The sequence below is a fragment of the Mandrillus leucophaeus genome, unplaced genomic scaffold (genome assembly GCF_000951045.1).
Source record: "Mandrillus leucophaeus isolate KB7577 unplaced genomic scaffold, Mleu.le_1.0 Scaffold108, whole genome shotgun sequence".
Lineage (NCBI taxonomy): Eukaryota > Metazoa > Chordata > Mammalia > Primates > Cercopithecidae > Mandrillus > Mandrillus leucophaeus.
The window spans coordinates 250,974-270,309 of record NW_012098987.1 but is presented as its reverse complement, the minus strand read 5'-3'; the positions used below and the strand labels follow the sequence as shown (position 1 = coordinate 270,309).

General features: G+C 41.0%; 2 protein-coding genes across 3 annotated transcripts in view; one reads left to right on the top strand and one right to left on the bottom strand.

Annotated features, from left to right (window-relative positions):
* Nucleotides 1–14,442, top strand: part of LYSMD2 (LysM, putative peptidoglycan-binding, domain containing 2) — a 28,700-nt gene extending 14,258 nt beyond the window's left edge. Inside the window, exons 2-3 of the mRNA XM_011986178.1 lie at nt 12,463–12,794; nt 13,858–14,442. Of these exons, the coding sequence (XP_011841568.1) occupies nt 12,463–12,794; nt 13,858–13,900 (375 nt within the window). The 3' untranslated portion in view covers nt 13,901–14,442. The remainder of the gene's footprint in view (nt 1–12,462; nt 12,795–13,857) is intronic.
* Nucleotides 14,443–16,472: 2,030 nt separating this feature from the next.
* The window catches only part of SCG3 (secretogranin III), a 39,409-nt gene continuing 36,545 nt past the window's right edge, over nt 16,473–19,336 (bottom strand). For both annotated transcript variants that reach the window (XM_011986163.1, XM_011986169.1), the window contains one exon: nt 16,473–18,067. In XM_011986163.1, coding sequence (XP_011841553.1) covers nt 17,949–18,067 — 119 coding nt within the window. In that variant the 3' untranslated portion in view covers nt 16,473–17,948. The remainder of the gene's footprint in view (nt 18,068–19,336) is intronic.

The following is a 19,336-nucleotide window of genomic DNA, read 5'->3' as shown; positions in this document are numbered from 1 at the left end:
TGGCCACCGCAGTGGTCGCCCAAGCTGGTCCTGCAGCGGGTGGGGCGGGTCGCCAGGGCTCCCTCCCTAGGTAGCTGCATCCAGTTCCCGGGGCCCCGCCCAGGCTCAGACTAGATCTGTCGCGTGAGGGAGGCCGAAGAGTACTAGAGCTTTGGCATCCCCGGGAACCACTTTCACCCAATTTGCAGTCCCCATCACTCCACTCTATATTTACGCAAAGCCCAACTGAGGTGAATTTTGTTGTCTGTGAAAACAAGCTCCGTGATGAGTCAGGAATGGTGCAGTTGTTCCTACTGGGTGGTTCTGGTGCTATCGATTATGCTTCTTTATGTAGAAGTGAAATTACACCCTCTGGGCTCACTGGCAACCGCGAATGTGACACCTGTCGCTAAGCAGCAGCCAAGAACTGTGGTGTAGGTGAGCTGGAGGGCTGTGTTTATTACAAATTTATAAGTGTGTGTGTCTTGGGTGTATTGCATTACACCTCTGGGAAGAACATGGAAACCTGAGGGAACAAATTGTTTCATTAAAATTACTTATAATTAACTGTGAGCTATGTGATGGCCTTTTTACATTTGGGCTTTGTATCAGTTTTCAGTGTTCTTTCTCGAAGTACCTTAGACAGCAGTGGGAAGAAAGAGGATCTTATCTGTATCCTTCTCTTAAAGTGAAACTCTTTCTGGCCATTTACCGAATGAAGGAGAATCAGTATGAAGGAGAATGTATTTTGCATATTTAAGCTGGTATGTGTTTACCTATCAGGTCCTTCTCTCTTTAAAATATTTTGAGAGGGACCTTGCTGTGCAGTCATGTATTGACTTTATCATGCCCATTCTGCCGTCTTGGGAGTTCTGTAAATGTGAACATAGAACTACAATTCTCCATGTGCATTAATGGGGCCTGGTTTGGGTCAGAGCCGGAGGAAAGTGAAGTTGGGAAATACCAGTAGCTACCCTCTGCTGACGGCCTCCTGTGTGGCAGGCATTGCATTTGTCTTGTTTCATCTTTGTCTTATTTAACTTTCACAATAAGCCTAGGAGGTAGGTGTAATTAATCTTTTTACAGATAAGAAGATGGATGAGAGGTAGGGATATTTTCCAAGTATGATCATTCATTGAGACCAGCTTGAATTAACAGTGATAAAGCATTTGCTCTTCTCTAGATATTACTTTTGATATCAATTTTTATTTTTATCCTAGTCTTATCAGGAGCTCTCTCAGCATCCTGGCTGCTGAAGAAGGACAGTCTTTTCTGTCTGGTTTTCCGGCATCTTGCCTTACTAGACTAGTGACTGCACCTAGGAATCTATGATATGCAGAAGAGTGTTATTTCCCATGCTGTCTTCCCATGCAATCTCTCTGTGACCCACAGCTCTCTGTGGTTTCACTTGAGGTGATTGTAGATAACTGCTATACATCTGTTCACTGCAGTTCTCCACCTTTGATCAAATGCTTTCTAATCCCTGTTATGTCTAATATAGATCCTGTTACTCATAACCTCATTACTCCTTTTTAAAATTAAAGTGTAAATCAGATTTCTCATTGCTTTTATAAAGACTTTTTTTTTGTTTGTTTGTTTGTTTGTTTTTTGAGACGGAGTCTCGCTCTGTCTCCCAGGCTGGAGTGCAGTGGCCGGATCTCAGCTCACTGCAAGCTCCGCCTTCCGGGTTCCCGCCATTCTCCTGCCTCAGCCTCCCAAGTAGCTGGGACTACAGGCGCCCGCCATCTCGCCCGGCTAATTTTTTGTATTTTTTAGTAGAGATGGGTTTTCACTGGGTTAGCCAGGATGGTCTCCATCTCCTGACCTCGTGATCCACCCGTCTCGGCCTCCCAAAGTGCTGGGATTACAGGCGTGAGGCACTGCGCCCGGCCAAGACTTTTGATTTAAGATGTTAAACACAAGTGTAATGAATCAAGAAGTATAATTGATAGTGACACATAGTTCATTACAGGGTTTCCCAACCTCAGCACTGTTGATGTTATAGACCAGATAACTGTTGTACGGGGTTATCCTGTGCAGTGTAGAATATTTAGCAGCAACTCTGGTCTCTACCCACTAGATGCCAGTAGCACTCCCTGACCCCTATTCAGGCATTGCCAGATGTTCTCTTGGAGGCAAACTTACCCCTGGTTGAGGACCACTGGTTTGTTACATGTATTTCTCATTACTTTGGGCACTGGCTTATAGATGATAAAAATTTTTAGAGACTCCTTCACTGGTAATATAGAATCAGTGAAAGTGATAATACCGTAACAGTGAAGTGATATTTTTGTTTTAATATCTTCAGATTTTTTTTTTTTTGAGACAGGGTCTCACTCTGTTGCCCAGGCTGGAGTGCAGTGGTGCTAATATGGCTCACTGCAGCCTCAACTGCTGCTGCACAAGTGATCTTCCCACCTCAACCTCCTGAGTAGCTGGGACTACAGGCCCAAGCCACATGCCCAGCTCATTTTTGTATTTTTTGTAGAGATGGGGTCTCACTATGTTGCCCAGTCTGGTCTCGAACTCCTGTGCTCAAGCAGTCCACCCACCTCCACCTCCCAAAGTGTTGGGCCTACAGGTGTGAGCCACTGCACTGGCCTAATATCTGCAGATATTAATTAGGTTTACTACTGTGAGATTTTAAGGTGGAAGCTGTAAAGGCAGAAAAATATTTTTCTTCTCCTAACTCAACAGAAAGAAGTTGAGCAAATTAGGTTTCTAGTGTTGACTGGCAAGATCATCTACAACATATTTAAATGATTGTTTTAAAAGGTCAAAAATGAGATACTGGGGGCTTAGAGACCCAAGGCAGTGCACCTAGAAATTAAGTCAGTCCAGCAAACAGTTGTCCTGAACATATCATGTCTGGCAATCTTGCATAGATGAGCAGAAACTCTCAGGGAAGCCTATCTTTCCATGGCAGCCTCAGCCACCCAGCTGGGTGTCCAGGCAGGACTTCAGTCCTTTGGTGGAAGACTGATTAAGAGCCAGTCGTACTCTAGGTACAAGGAAGTTCCCAGAACAGAGACTCCGACAAGGGGGTGAAGATGGAGACCTGGTTGCCAGCCCTGGATTACAAGGGGAACAAACTGGGAGCCATTTTCTGAGGTGGTGCTGAAGGACTGGCAGCGGGGCACATCTCAGGATGTGAGAATAGATCCATGTTCCTCAAATTTGCCTGGACAGGACAGGAATACCCTGGGGCAAACTAAAAATAAAGGATCCTAGCTGACGTTGGATCTATGGGATTGGAATATCCAGGAAAGGAGTCTAGGAGTCTCTGTTTTATTTGTTTGTTTGTTTGTTTTTGTTTTTGAGACAGAGTCTTACTTTGTCACCCTGACTGGAGTGCAGTGGCGCGATCTTGGCTCACTGCAACCTCTGCCTCCCGGGTTCAAGCTATTCTCCTGCCTCAGTCTTGCGAGTAGCTGGGACTTTAGGCACACGCCACCACACCCGGCTAATTTTTGTATTTTTAGTAGAGATAGGGTTTCACTGTGTTAGCCAGGCTGGTCTTCAACTCCTGACCTCATGATCCACCCACCTTGGCCTCCCAAAGTGTTGGGCTTATAAGCGTGAGCCACCACACCTGGCCAGAGACTGTATTTTTAACAAGCATGGCTGCTTTGCTTGTTCCCAAAGTACTGTTCCGCCTTAGGGTTCTTGCACTTGCCATTGCATGTGTCTTACTCTAATAGCTGGATGCAGGACCAGCTTCATGGGCATGTGACCTGCACAGTCGCACAAGACTCCATGCTTAGAAGGGCCTCACACTTGGTTTAATGCTCTACTGTCATCTCTTGAAATTTTTAATAGTTTGTGAACAAGGGCCTCACATTTTCATTTTTTTCACTGGCCCTGGGCGAATGATGGAGCTGATTCTGGCTGGGTGATTTGTTCCCTCAAGGCCATCAAGTCTTTGCTTAAATATCTCATTCTTAAGGCCTTTTCTGCACACTCTATGTCAAATTGTAGCCTTTCTTCCCAGTCCGCCAGCACTCCTCCCCAACCTCCCTGCCATATTTTCCTAACAGTATTTATCATTCATCCAAATTTTTTTCTTTCCCTCAGAGCTACTTTTCTGGTGATACATTAGTGAGTAAATAAAAATCTATGTCCTCATAGAGCTTATATTTTAGTTAGTGGAGACAGTAAGTAGAAAAATAAAATGTCTCATGTCAGATATTGATAAGCATAATGAAAAAAAAATCAAGCAGGAGAGGAAGTTGGGGAGGGCTCGTGGAGATGGCTGGAATTTAAAATGGTGTGGCCAGGGAAGGCCTTGCTGAGAAGGAGGTGAGGGAGGGAGCTGTGCAGATATCTGGTGAAGAACATTCCAGGCAGAAGGAATAACCAGTGGTGCAAAGGCCTTGAGGTGAGAACATAATTGGCACCTTCCAGGAGTACTGTGGCTGGTGCTTAGAATGCAATGGGGTATAGTTGGACTAGATCACTTTGGACCTTGAAGACCATTGTAAGGACTTTGTCTTTTTCTCTGAGTTGGGATACATTTAAGGGGTTTGAGCAGAAGAATGACATAATCTGACTTGTGCATTAAAAGGATTACTCTGGCTGCTGCTTTAAAAATAGTTTGTAGGGAAGCTAGTACCAAGCCAGGAAACCAGATAAAATGATGGCTTTTGTAATAATGCAGATGGGAGAGGATAGCAGCTCGGACCAAAGCAGTAGAGAAGGAAGGAGGTGGTGAGATGTGGCTGGGGTCCGGATGATTTGCTGATATGCTGTAAATGTTCTGCTTGTTTGTTTACTGTTTAGTTTGAATGTCTCTCCCCTAGAGATGGGCCTGGGCATCCTGGGGATGGGAAAGAAGAATGTGGAGTTTCAAGAAGCTGGCTAGGTGTGACACCTGATGGACCCAAGTTCTTTTGCTAGTGACTTAGGAATGATCATTATGACTCTTTCCTACCATCACTTTTTTAGTCATTGATAGCCACTAAAAACTGGCATTCATTATTTTCATAACCAACTTCTGTTGAGCCTGGTTGGTTTGAGACCTTGGGCTAGATGCTGGGGCTGGAAGATAATACATGTTGTTCTCTTTTTATTCATGGTGAGTTTTTCAGCTACTGCTTTCTAGTAGCTTCTAGCTACTTGAGAAGCCAGGGAATTTGTTTGATTGATGTTTGTATCTTCCGTGGCTAGCCTGGAGCCTGGCACGTTGTGAGTTCTCCACATACATGTGGACTCTTCATCCACAGGAAAGCTTGACTGGTTTGAAATAGCCAGCCATGGAGCCCAACAGACACTGGAAGTCAGGGCCCAGGGCAAGGGCTGAGTGAAGAGGTACGGCCTGCTGAAGACTTGAACAGCAAGATTTGGTTTGAGGCTCATTCTCAAATCTATAAAAGACTGCTGCCCTTGCTGGTGCTCAGTGTTTGTCTCCTCCCCTCCACCAGCAGTGGGTCTTTACATTGAGTGACATATAAGTTTAGGCTTGAGCAGCTCTGCCAGAGGAAGAGGCATTTGAGGAAGTGGGTCTGGGAAACTGAAACTATTTGGGGTGGGTTGAGTAACTGTTAAATATAGTTCAAACCTCAGATGTAAACTTGCTTGGACTGGCATTCCCCTGGGCGTGTTTATCTCCTCTGGGACGTTAAGACTCCTTCCCTAACTCTGTATTCTTGATTTAGCTATTGCTTTTTCAGTGATCCTGGCTCCTCCCAGTTGAAGTCAAGCCTCTGGAGGAAATTGACCAACTCCAGGCTGCCACCGTAAATTTTTGTGCAGAAACCCTGGAGAAACCTCCAGAGAACCATGTAGAAACTGAAAGTGGAAAGGAGGCAGCCAGGAGGACCTATTATTTGCATACACTCTTTCTTTTTTCTCTTTGCTTCCTCCAGGCAGCTTGCCTGTCTTTTTCCCTCTCCAGAGGCCACCTCACCCTGCAGTACCGTCAGCTACTTCCTAGCCAGTTTTATTCCCAGGATTCTCTCTTCCTCTGCCAATTAGCTGCTAAGCCAAGTTGTTGCTTAATGTTTCCACTAACAAAAGTTACCTTGCTGAGAAAAGGTGACATGATTGTCATTTTTAGAGAGAATAAACGTTGTGATTTAGAAACCTAGGTGCACGTAAATCTTTAGTGTTCATAACTTTAACCCCTGCTGCTAATAGAGATTGCTGTCCCTTGCTAAAAAGAAGATAACTATAAATAGTGCCACCAAAAGTGAGAGGTATGGCAAAGTAGCCTTTAGTCATTCGGGGTTTTTGTAGATTCTCATTGTTTTTTTAAACACCTTTATTGAGGTTGTATACCACAAAATTCACCCATCTTAAGTGTACAATTCAATGACTTTAAATTTACAGAGTTGTGAGGCCATTATTGGAATTCAATGTTAGAACGTTTCATCACCCTGAAAAGATCCCCATGCCCATCCATTCCTCTCACTCTTTGTTTCCTTCTTCAGTCTTAGACTACCACCAATATGCTTTCTAATCTATAGATTTGCCTTTTTTGGACCTTTGCCACAAATAGAATCTCATGTACTTTTGTGACAGTGTGGGGAAGGAAGAAAAGCCTTTTTCTCATGAACACATAGCAATGGAGGGGTCTGGTCTCATTGCCATCAACACTTAGAACGTAACAGCAGACAGATATGGGGGTGAATCTTGGGAGAATGATTTAATATTTAAGTCTGTTTTCTGCAAACTAATAATCACGTGAGAGCTGTATGCATATGTGAGAACATTCTGCAAGCCACACAGTGCTATGTACATGTTATTATGTATCCTGAAACATTTTTGGATGAGCTTTTAAGGAATGGAGAGGAAGGAAAAAGAAGTTTTGAGAATTGCATTCACTATTAGGTAGATGGACTGATGATGCTGGTCTAAGATGGGAAGAGTTCTTGACCTTACTCAGCAGCCTGCTCTTAAGGTATCTTCTAGAAGGATGCTTTGTGAATTTCCTTCACAGGGGAATCATTGTATTTTATTTTATTTAAAAAAATTTTTTTTGAGACAGGATCTTGCTCTGTCACCTGGCCTGGAGCGCAGTGGCAAGATCTTGGCTAACTACAGTCTTGACCTCCCAGGCTCAAGCGATTCTCCTGCCTCAGCCTCCAAGTAGCTGGAACTATAGGGGTGCACCACCATACCCAGCTAAATGTTTTGGGGGATACTTTTTGGTAGCGATGAAGTTTCATTGTGTTACCCAGACTGGTCTCAAACTCCTGGGCTCAAGCAATCCATTTGCCTTGGCCTCCGAAAGTGTTGGGATTACAGGCATGAGCCACCACGCCTGGCTGGGGAGTCATTTTCAGTATGTTGTTTTAAGTTATTGATGGCATTTGTTCTACCTAATTTCACCATGATTGAACTTGTGACCACCCTTTGGCTATTACTTTCCTTATTCTATAATCTGTTTCTTAGTGACTACACAGTAAATTTATACTTCACTGAGTCATACTATTCAATCTAGATTAAGGGAGACTTTTGAAATGAAAGCATTGATTGATGTACCTCCCCACTCCCATTCATCCATCCCTAAGAAACAGAGGATAGTCCTACATCAGTTTGAAAGGACACACTTTCTAGTCTCAGCATTAATTGGATCTTAGGAAATGTTGAACAGAGGGTAGGTAGGAAAGCTATATAGAGTTTTCCAGCTCTTCCTTGGATTGGATGATGACTTTTCTTAGCTTTATGTGAAGTGAAATTGCCAGAACAGCAGACCCATCTATGTTCAGACAGAAGTATAAAAGATACCAAAGCAGGCCGGGTGCGGTGGCTCATGCCTGTAATCCCAACACTTTGGGAAATCGAGGCAAGTGGATCATGAGGTCAGGAGATCAAGACCATCCTGGCTAACATGGCGAAGGCCTGTCTCTACTAAAAATACAAAAAATTAGCCAGGCATGGTGGCATGCACCTGTAATCCCAGCTACTCAGGAGGCGGAGGCAGGAGAATAGCTTTCATCTGGGAGGAAGAAGTTGCAGTGAGCCGAGATCGTGCCACTGCACTCCAGCCTGGGCGACAGAGTGAGACTCTATCTCAAAAACAATAAAGATAAAATAAATTAAAAACATATCAAAGCAAAAGAAAACATCATTTCACCATTTTGGATTTTTCAGTTTGTTGTCTATACTATGGCAGGTGCCTCTTTCTTGCTAATCCATTTTCTGCACCCAGCTGCTAATTCGTTTTCTACACCCAGCTGCTAATTCATTTTCTGCATCCAGGTGCGGAAGCGATCTTTAACTATGATCAGATCATGCCACTCCCTGCCTTCACCATCCAGTGGCTTCTCATCACATTTAAAATAAATTCCAAATTCCTTAGCTTGGCACCCAAGGCCCTGCCTGGTTGGAAGTTTGCTTATTATGCCCTACACTTTAGCCACGTGATTTTTTTCCTGCTCTGGGGCATTTGCTGCTCCTTTTTCTAGATGGAATGCTTTTATTCCTGGCTCTTTGCATGTCTGATTTCATATTTCTTCATGGGTGACAGAGTTTAGAGCCTACACATTTGGCCTAAGCCATAGCTTGTAAAGAACAGGTTAAGATTTTCATTACCTTTTGAAAAACCTATTGAAAGCCTTTTGTGACTCAAAGCAGTGACAATATATTATGGTATTCATCTGGGCTTATCCATGTGAAATTTTCCCTATATAGTCTTATTTTGGGACAGAAACCATTTTTTTTTTGAGATGGAGTCTCACTCTGTCACCCAGGGTAGAGTACAATGGCACAATCTTGGCTTACTGCAACCTCCGCCTCCCAGGTTCAAGCGATTCTTCTGCCTCAGCCTCCCTAGTAACTGGGATTACAGGCACCTGCCATTATGCCCAGCTAATTTTTGCATTTTTAGTAAAGATGGGGTTTCACCATGTTGGCTAGGCTGGTCTTGAACTCCTGACCTCAGGTGATCCACCTGCCTCGGCCTCCCAAAGTGCTGGGATTACAGTAGTGAGCCACCATGCTTGGCTGAGAAACAATATTTTGTGGGAGAAAATTTCTACCTTCTTCCTTCTCATTTGCTGATTACATGTTAGAATCTGCCCTTACCTGTTGCTTTCTTACTTTTAATTAAATTTAATGATAATAATTGCTGACACTTTTGAGTGCTTCTTGTGTGCCGTGTGTGTGTGTGTGTGTGTGTGTGTGTGTGTGTATATGTATTCCTGGAGTACAATGGTGTGATCTCGGCTCAGTGCAACGTCTGCCTCCCGGGTTCAAGTGATTCTCATGCCTCAGGCTCCCAAGTAGCTGGAATTACAGGCATGCACCACCATGCCTGGCTGATTTTTTTTTTTTTTTTTTAAGTAGAGATGAGGTTTTGCTGTATTGGTCAGGCTGGTCTCAAACTCCTGACCTTGGCCTGCCAAAGTGCTGGGATTACAGGCATGAGCCTCTGCACTCAGCCCATATGTCATTCTAAATACTTTACATGAATTAATTCATTTAATATTCACAATGATATAGGGAGATGAAGGAACTATTACTATCCTTACCTTACTGATAGTAAACAGACAGGGAATGGTTAGAAAATGGGAAAGCCAGGATGTGAACCGAGAAAGTATGGCCCCTGAAACCTTGCTTCTGAGTACTATCCTGTATTAAACTCAAGACTCAAATCTGCCCCTGTCCTTAGATTGGTTCCCACCTTGATGCTAACTGTGTCTGGATATCCCTGGTGTCCTTGACTCTGGCATCTCATGTGTCATCTTAGAGTCTAGACCATAAAGGTCCACATACATCTTAAATGCTTACTAATGACATTGAGATGAAGACGGTGAAGCCCCTGACTTCAGGAAGCTTGTGGACCAGTTATAGTGAGTCACTTATGCAGCAGTATGTACAGAAGGCAGGGGAGCCTTGCCCTTCACTGCTTATGGACTCCCTGACTGCACACAGCCTCTGACTCAGTCACCTTGTCTTGTCCTCTGTAGGCCCCTTGCTTGGCCTTGATGGCCCATTGTGCTCCATATGATAGATGTATCTGTCAGCATCCCAGCAGAATACAGACAACACTCTCAGAGGATGTGGCCGAAGAGAATTTAATGAAGGGACATTCACTGAGTGTGAGCATGGTTGAGGGAACCAACAAGGGAAGGTGAAGCACCCAGAGACTAGCAATAATAGGGAGACATTACCCCTAGGCCTGAAGGGCCAAGGGAACACTGGCAAGATCTGGAGCCTTGGATCTGGGACTCCTGATAGGAACTCTCACCAGAGAGGAATGCAGCCACTGGTTATGGTAAGGTCGTTCTGCTGCTATTGGAAAACCAACTGGAATTCCAAGGACAAGGAGGCCTGGGTAATGCAGTTCTTAAAAAGTCAGCCTCCTAGGGTCTAGAACAAGTCCAAGAAGAGTGGGGAGTGGATTGGGAGGGGAGAGTGGGTTTGAAAGGAGAATAAGCAGCCCAACAGACAACTTACTACCCATTTCCGATTACTTCATTTTCCATGCCCACTCCTTTGACCTGTGTTAAGTCATTCATCCGTCCATCCATCCATCTGTCCATCCATCCATCCATCCATCCTGAGCACTTAGTGCGTATGAGATCTGTGTCAGACCAGGAAGCCTATAGCAATAACCAGTTCTTGCCCTGAAAGAATTCATAGTGTACTCTTGCAGTTCCTAGCTCTGCTCAGCAGTTTGGATCCTGGTGTTCCCATCTGTTTCTGTCTTCCATCGTTATTCCCAGGAAGCAATGACTATCAGCAATCATAGTCCCCTTCTGATAAGCATTTCAAAGGGCACTGTATCAGCAAGAGCTCTTTCAGCTACAAGTGACAGACAACCTAACTCAAATTGGCCTAAACAAAAAACAAACTCCAAGTGGAGTTTAGTGGCTCTTGGAAGTGAGCACGTTCTGTCTTCAGGCTGTGATCCAGAAGTCCAAATGCTCACTTCTAAGGTGGCTGTAGCATCAGATTCCACAAGGTGCCAGGATGACTGCCAGCATCTCCAGCCTATCTCCCTCTGGCAGAAAACAGTAGAGAACGCTCCCCTCTACCGCCCTGCAGAAGTCTCTTTGCATGTCTGAATGATTCTGTCATGGGCCTGTGATCTATCACGAAAGCCTGTGGTGCTCCACAGGGCAGGAATGAGTCATATGTTCACTCTGGAGCCAAGGGAGGGCTTAGTGTCATTGGAAGCCTAGGCACTAAGAGAGAGGGAGCAGTTGGATGCTTGGGGGCAAGATCTAGGGGCCCTAAAGGTGAAATAGCATATAACTGAACCTGCTATGGGCAGAGTGTCCAAGTTATTAACCCTGTCAAACCTGAACTAGACCAGATATACTTTGGATTTTTAGTTTTTAATTTTGTCTCTAAAAGGCACCCGCCCATGTTTATGTTCTCTTTCTCCTTAAACTAGAAACTAGAACACAAAAGACCATCCTTTTTAAAAAATCTCATTCCTTTAATGGAGTACCTTTAGAAGAAAAAAGAAAGCTTTACATGTATGATTTGCATGGAATCAACTTATAACAAAGCAGGACGAACAGGGTCCACTTAGTTGGCTGTTGGTTTTGCAGGTTTTTTGAAGTAGAAATACAATTTTTTTTGTTTTTACTCAGAATTCATTTGGCATTAAAGGCTCCCCATAATGTGGTTTCATTAGTTGTGCACTTTAATCCAGATGTTGTGTGGACTTTGGAGTCAGACAAAAATCCCAGTTTAAACGTTTAAAGAGCCGTATGTGCTTGGTCAAATCTACCATCTCTTTTGTGTTTTGATTTCTTCATTGGAAAATGGAGAGTAGTAAGTACCATCCACTGCCAGATACTCTAATCACTACTTTCTCTCTCTCTTTCCATATAGATATATATGGGAATATATGTATAGAATGTACATATATTTGTATCTATTCTCTCATATATATATCTCATATATCTTTTTGATATATACATATCAAATATACATTTGATATATACATATATATGTCATATATATATCTCCTTGATGTGAGTGGGTATATAAGCTCTCATTTAATCCTTGCAATAACCCTGCGAAAAGTAGATGATTCCTCTCTTACACATGAGGAGAAAGGATCAATGAGATAAGGAACAAGCTCATGTTCATACAGTAACTGTATTTACTAAGCACAGTTCTAGAGACATGGGAAGCACTCCATAAGTAAAACAGCAGCTATGGTAAGTTTTTAAAAAATCAGATAATAGAAATGTTAAAACAAGAATGGAATTTATTAAGTGCTAAATATTTTACATTTTTAAGCTTCCGAGATTTAAGTCCACTGATATTAAAAGCTGCCTTGTAGTAGAAACAGTATAGTGGGGAAAAATTAGTCCTTTTATAAAATCGGGAAACAATTTTCCAACATCTCTTGAAATAACTGGAGATATCTGGGAAGATTACCGAACCTGATTGAAGAATCTCAGATCCCAAGAAAGCATTGTGTACATTTGGCTTATGAATATTGGTAGTTTTTATATACTAAACCTTACTCGTTGACTTGGTTATATGTAACTCTGTGTTTCCTTTTTTATATTTTAGATGGAGCAGATTAAAAGGGCCAATAAACTGTTTACCAATGACTGTATATTTCTGAAGAAAACTTTGAACATCCCAGTTATATCAGAGAAGCCTTTGTTGTTTAATGGACTTAACTCCATTGATTCTCCAGAAAATGAAATTGTTGATAACAGTTTTTCTCAGGAAGAGGGGCCAGTGGTGGCCGGGGAAGACCTCCCTCCTCCCAGTCCTCAAGAATCTGATGTTCAGCCTGTGCAGCCTGAGGAAGTATCAGCCAGAGATTTCCTGCAGAGACTTGACTTGCAGATTAAGTTATCAACACAGGCAGCCAAGAAGCTAAAAGAAGAGAGCGGGTAAGAATACCCTGGTACAAATGTCAAAGTCTAAAGAAATCACTATTAAGATGTCCTTGCTGGGCCAAATCTTTCTTTTCTCTCTTCTTTTCTTTCTTGCCTTTCCTTTTTTTTTTTTTCTTTAAAAACTGCATTTTAGTTCTAGAAAGGCATTTTTAGTATGTAAACTCTAAACAGAGCTGCTGCCTGCTGCACAAGGCTTTATCTGTTGCAGCGTTATTATCTGTTATTTACTATAAAAAGTTTGCTTCTTTTCTTTAATAGCATCACTGTCCAGCTAGCAATTCTGGATAGCAGCAAAGTAAAAGCGTCTCTCTCATGGACACGTTCAAGAGAAGCAGTGTCATAGCAAATACTTGTAAAATGTTGATCTTTATAAAACTTGTCAAAGACATTGTCTGTTATTTGTTACTGAGTATTTCCTATGTAAGATCTCATGCAAGCTTTTTTCTTTGTTTTTAAAATTTGATATTAGGACAAACTTTTCTCTCTCCTATAGGAATTGGTTTCCTGTTTTCTTTATGATTTGATTTCAGAAAAGTACAATCTACTGTTTCCTTTTTTGCTGTGGTTACTGGGAAGCTTGCAACTAAAATTGATACCTGGGTTCAACTCCTATAATATTTCTTATGATTAATACATTGGTTTCCTTCTCCTTTCCTTAGTCCTGATTTTTTTATTTCTATTTTTTTCATCTTATTATATATATGCCCTTTGTTGTTGGTACCTTAAATCCTTTTGAGAAAGAGGTGAAATATAGAAAACATAAATATAAATATGAATATAATTTAGTATAGATTTAAAATATATTTAAATGTAATATAGACAAATATAAATACATGAATGATATTATTTATTCTCATAACTGAGATACAAATAAAATGGAGATAGTAAGGTATATCTTAAGTATTGGCATTTCATACAATTTTCTAGGCATGTACAATATTCTAATTGATATATTCTTTCTTTGGCAAGTGGATATTAAATTGTATAATAAGTTTATGTTTTAGGTTTCTGAATACAGTTCTAAACACTGATTTATGCTGTATTTATTTTCTTTCAGAGATGAAGAAAGTCCCTATGCAACTTCCCTCTATCACAGTTAGGTGATTTGGGGGCATAACTCTAACCAAAATTAAGATATGTTTGGACCTTAAAGAATCCAACAACTGAAGATTCAAAAACATCCCTTCTGGATTCCTATAGTGTCCATCTTAAAATCATAACTAGGTAGTTCTACCTGCTGCAATTGCACTGAAGTGATTAGTTCCCTCTGGCTTTCTATAATTTTAAGTCTTTATTATGGCATGATGGCAAGGTTGTATCCTAAAGCTCATCACTTTTGTAGGTGGTGTTAGTTTTTAGACTAGCTTTTATAAATACTAATTGACATAAAGCATCAAAGACTATTTATATATTTAGGCTAAAAATAATGTTTATCTCCTTATGCAATCCTGATCATGTGAAAATATGGTTGCTGTTTAAGTGATGCTGAATTTGCTGTGTGTTTATAACTTAAGTGCTATATATATATTTCGATATGTCTTACGTATTCTCTATTAATATAAAGAACCAAATTTTGTCCGCTATTTTGTAACAATAAACTAGAAAGCCTGAATGAGAAAATAAACTATGTTTTTAAACTTGAGTCTTCATTTTTTTAACAAATGAGAAAATAAAATTGACTTTTAAATTATATATTTAAATGGTGACAGCTCCTTCTTCACTTTAATGGTTTTTATTATTATAAATGCAATTTTGAAAAAAGTATTACTAATCTAAAAGCAAATCAATTACAATTACTGGTAATCTTGGCATTTTCATTGACCTAATGTGATTCAGATATGGTGAAAACATGGAATAAATCAAAAGAACAAATAAATAATACCATAATCTGACATTATATTGCAGAATTCTAGTTTAGATTTCATTGCTAAGTTACTTTATGAGTGTTTGGTGTCCTGTACTTATTTAAATTGATTTTTATTCTCATAATTTAATTGGTCTTTATTATATGTATAGATTACAGTAGTACACTTTAAGCAATATATCATTTATAATTAAATATTGTTTTGGTCTCAATTTCTGTTCAACTGTTAGATTAAATAAATCTTTAGGCTTCCACAAAAAATCCCCATATCTACCCCATCCCAGCATAGCAAAAATACTTTCACTTTCTTCTTTTTGTTATTTTTTCTCCTCTTTCTTTTATCTTCCCTTGTTTTCTTTCCCTCATTGTGCTTCTCCAGCTCATCCATTAAGCAAGAAACAAGTGCCCATAGGTGTTAATGTATCAGAGCTTGCAGAATTAGAACTGCATATATCCAACCCCTGAGGCTGACCAACTGCTGCATCAATGGGAAACAGTAGCTGTCAGCCCTTTGTCTTGCTGATTTTTTTGTTTGTTCCTAACATACATAATCCCTGTGTCTTGTCTTTTTTTCTCACATTATAGGATCTTTAAAATAGGGTACCCTCTTGATCATGCTTTGCTGTTTTCTTGTATTCACTACCTGAACTGTGGGGAGTTAGTTGGATGAAGAGAGACCTAAATGAAAAAAAATAAGAGGAGAAAAACAGGTATGCGTGTAAGAAAAGGTTCAAACAAACATCTGTGGTGGCCTAGGAACCATTAAAAATGTAGAATTATCATGCTATTTAACATAAAATGTTCTGAAATTTGAGAGTAATCCAAAATACGTAACAGCTCAAATTTGAAATTAAGACCACAATCTCAAAAACATTTTTTTTCTGAGTATTTTATTCTTGCCTAAGGTCTCTCTTAGCATTCTCTAGCCAAAACGTTGGTCATCTTCAAGTTATTAGTAACTTGGAATTCTTTGTGGCCACAGTTAAACTATTCTGGACTGAGTACTTTAGTCCCTACCTTGCACATAGAATCGCTGGAGTGGGCTAAGAGACAAGAAACTTAGGTTCTATCCCAACGTTACCATTTCTTGGCTGCATGAGCTGGAGCATATCCTGTGCTTTTGTTCCCTTTGTGAACCAGTTTCCTCTTTCATAAAACCGGACTGATGATCTTCCTTTTGTTTTGGTTATGGATAGGAGCTAATGAATGCCAATGTGCTTTGAGAACCATAGTAAATTCCCTAAGTACGTTTCTTATTTTTAAAAATACTGCTTATTTAGATTCTTTATAGAAAAGTGAATGGATAAAATGCTTTAGCCAGCACCAGTTTATTGTCTGATGCACACGCAGCCTGTTTGGGTATGGCTGAATCGGAGTCAGTCATGTTATCAAAGATGACTCATGGAAACCGTCTGATTCACTGTTTTGGCAAGTGTTATTTGGACAAAGGTGTTTTTAGTTCCCTGTCCCCACTCACAGATGGGTACTGGCTTCTCTAGAACATACTGAGTTTAGTTCGTGTGTGTGTGTGTGTGTCAGGCTTTGGCTTTTGTTTGTTTTTGCAACTCTCTGGAGAGGATGGGAGAAGAAAACAGCTTTCCCCCACAGTCCCCACCAAAAGGTGGGATACCAGGTAGGGGCATTCAGGACAGCAATGCAGGTGTCAAAGACTGTTTGAAACAGTGACAGCTAATGTGTCCAGAGTTGGTTCCTGCCAGTGGGTTTGTGGTCTTGCTGACTTCAAGAATGGAGCCAAGGACCTTTGCAGTGAGTGTTATAGTTCTTAAAGATGGCACTGACCCAAAGAGTGAGCAGTAGCAAGGTTTATTTTGAAGAGCGAAGGGACAAAGCTTCCACAGCGTGAAAGGGGACCAGAACAGGTTGCCGCTGCTGGCTGGGGTGACCAGCTTTTATTTCCTTATTTGTCCCCTCCCATGTTCCCTTTTTGCCCTATCAGAGTGCCGCTTTTTCAATCCTCCCTGCGATTGGCTACTTTTAGAATCCTGCTGATTAGTGCATTTTACAGAGTGCTGGTTGGTGCATTTTACAGAGCGCTGATTGGTGTATTTCACAAATCTCTTGCTAGCTACAGAGCACTGATTGGTGTGTTTTACAGAGCACCGATTGGTGCGTTTTACAATCCTCTTGTAAGACAGGAAAGTTCTCCCAGGCCCCACTCGACCCAGGAAGTCCGGCTGGCTTCACTCTAATACACAAAGCATTATGTTATTTTTACAATTTGAAGTAAATATATAGAAAAATATGTATGTAATTAATTTACACCAAGTAATACATTTTCAAAGCATTCTCTGGTTTGGGAACATTAATTATTAACATTTCAAGAGGACCTTGGGCCACTGTATGTTTCCAGGGCTGTGTTTGTGGTGGGGGCTGAGTTGCAGGGACCTGAAGTTCATTAACCTTTCCCTCCAGGGAAGCTGCTCTACCAGCTTTGGATCACAAGGAAGGAATGATTTTTATCTCGATTTCTACCCTACTGCCTGGCCCTTTGCTCTCTGTTGGGAAACCTTGGCTTGGATCTAATCCAGTTTAGATAACTGAGATGTGGCATACATTTTTACCTTGCTTTATGCAGTGTTTATGACCTCATTTGTCTTCTTAGAGAGTGCATAAATATCTCTATAAGCAAACTCAAGTCTGAAAAGTCACTAATAGGAAGTGTTAAGAGCAGGGCGAAATTGTCAGTAAATCCAGCAAATCCTATACCCATTTACCTGGATCCTTTTTATGTCACTGGGCCTAATAAAAAGCCAGCTAAAAAGAGCAGCCAAAAAAGCAGATAGCTCCTCCAAAGCTACGAGACTTTGAGAAAATGTGAATTTACTTCAACTCCCCAAAGGGAACTGCTAGTGGAAACGACATCCTGTAATAGACATACTCTGCAAGGTGCTTTGGTACCTGGCATACCTTGAAAACAGAACCCACTTAATTCTTCAGGGAGTGCTTGTGTGGATGAGACAGTGAGTTTTAAGGTCAGTCCATTAGAGGCTTTTTCAAAGCAACATATTCTGATTATAAAATATAAGTCTATGAGGAAATAAGGATTCTGTATACAAAATCTCAGCTTACATACAACTTTACTTTCAGATAGTTTTTACGGGAAGAAAGCTATGTTTTAACCACTTGTAAAAGGTTAACTACTGTAAATTCAGCACTTTCTAATAACCCTTGGGTCAAAAAATTTTAGTAACAGAATTAGAAGTGTTTTAAGCTATATTATGTTTTCTGAAACAGTTGAAAGACTCCTGGATCTTTTGCCATTTTTACAGGCTGCTATAAATGCGCTTAATGGCCTCAGCTTCTTCCTTGTCAAGGATGCCTTTCTCCACATAAGCATCAGCTTGTTGGTTGATGAAATCTCTCATCTTCGAAAGGTCATAATCTGGAAAATATTATTACAGCATCATGAACAAAGATCAGGAAAGGCCAATCCCATTACAGTGATTACCATTAACTGAGAAGCATTTTATATGATAACACAATTACCATTCTCCATTTTTCACATTGGGAGACATTTTAATTCGTGGCATTTGTGCAGTACTTTGCGGTATAAAATAATGTTTACATGTATTATCTCATCTGCTCTTCATCACAACCCTGTGAGATGTTCAGGTGAGTCATACCATCCCCATTTGACCAAACAGGAAATAGGCTCATGACCAGGGCTTTGCAAACTTTAATGTTTATACCAAACACCTGGGGCTATTGGGAAACAGCAGAGTCATATTCAGTAGGTCTGGGGTGAGGATCCAGGTTATGCATTTTAAACAGCTGTCAGGTGATACCGATGCTGTTGGTCCAGAAACCACACTTGGGGGTTAAGTGGCTTGTTTAAGGTCACATAGGTAGTAAAAGTTATGATCAGAACCAGGTGTTCTGACTTCCTGACTTACACTAGGTTTAAGTCCCTGTTGATGTGACAAACCACTTTTTTTTTTCAAATTAAGAGTTACTTTATTTCATGCTATTTGAATTGTATGCAAGGAGCAAAAAGCCAAACTGTAAACTCTTTTTGGTTCCTCTGTCCTACTTAAACAAACAAACAGACAAAATCTGTATAAATTGTCAAGACACCCACCAAAAATAAAGATTTCCAGGTAAGAAGGCTGCCTATGACACCTTGCTGAAAGTTTTAAAAACCCCCATTTTCTCTTGATCCTTTAAATATTAAGCAATTATAGCTATAAATGACTAGAGAGAACCCTGCTTTCTGTTCATTGGTAAGGAGGAGAGAAAGGGGAGAGTGGGTATAAAAGGGTGGTTTAGCAGCCACCCTTAGCGAGCCTGAATGTAATCTGAGCCTGGGTCACTTGGGTGTCCTTAAGCTCCTATGAGAAAGGAAAACGAACCACAAAGGACCTCTCTACAATCACTAAGTGAGTGAGGCTTAGACAGGGCTTATTTCCTCTCCGGCAAGCAGGACATCTGCTCCCTTTTAGGGGACAGCCATGAGGATTGAAGGAGAAATCCCAGCACTGAGCACTTTACAGCCATCACCTTAATTGCTCCCCACAAAACCCCATGAGGTTGTACCCTATGACATCTTTCTTTCTTTCTCTTTCTTTCCTTCCTTCCTTCCTTCCTTCCTTCCTTCCTTCCTTCCTTCCTTCCTTCCTTCCTTCCTTCTTTCTTTCTTTCTTTCTTTCTTTCT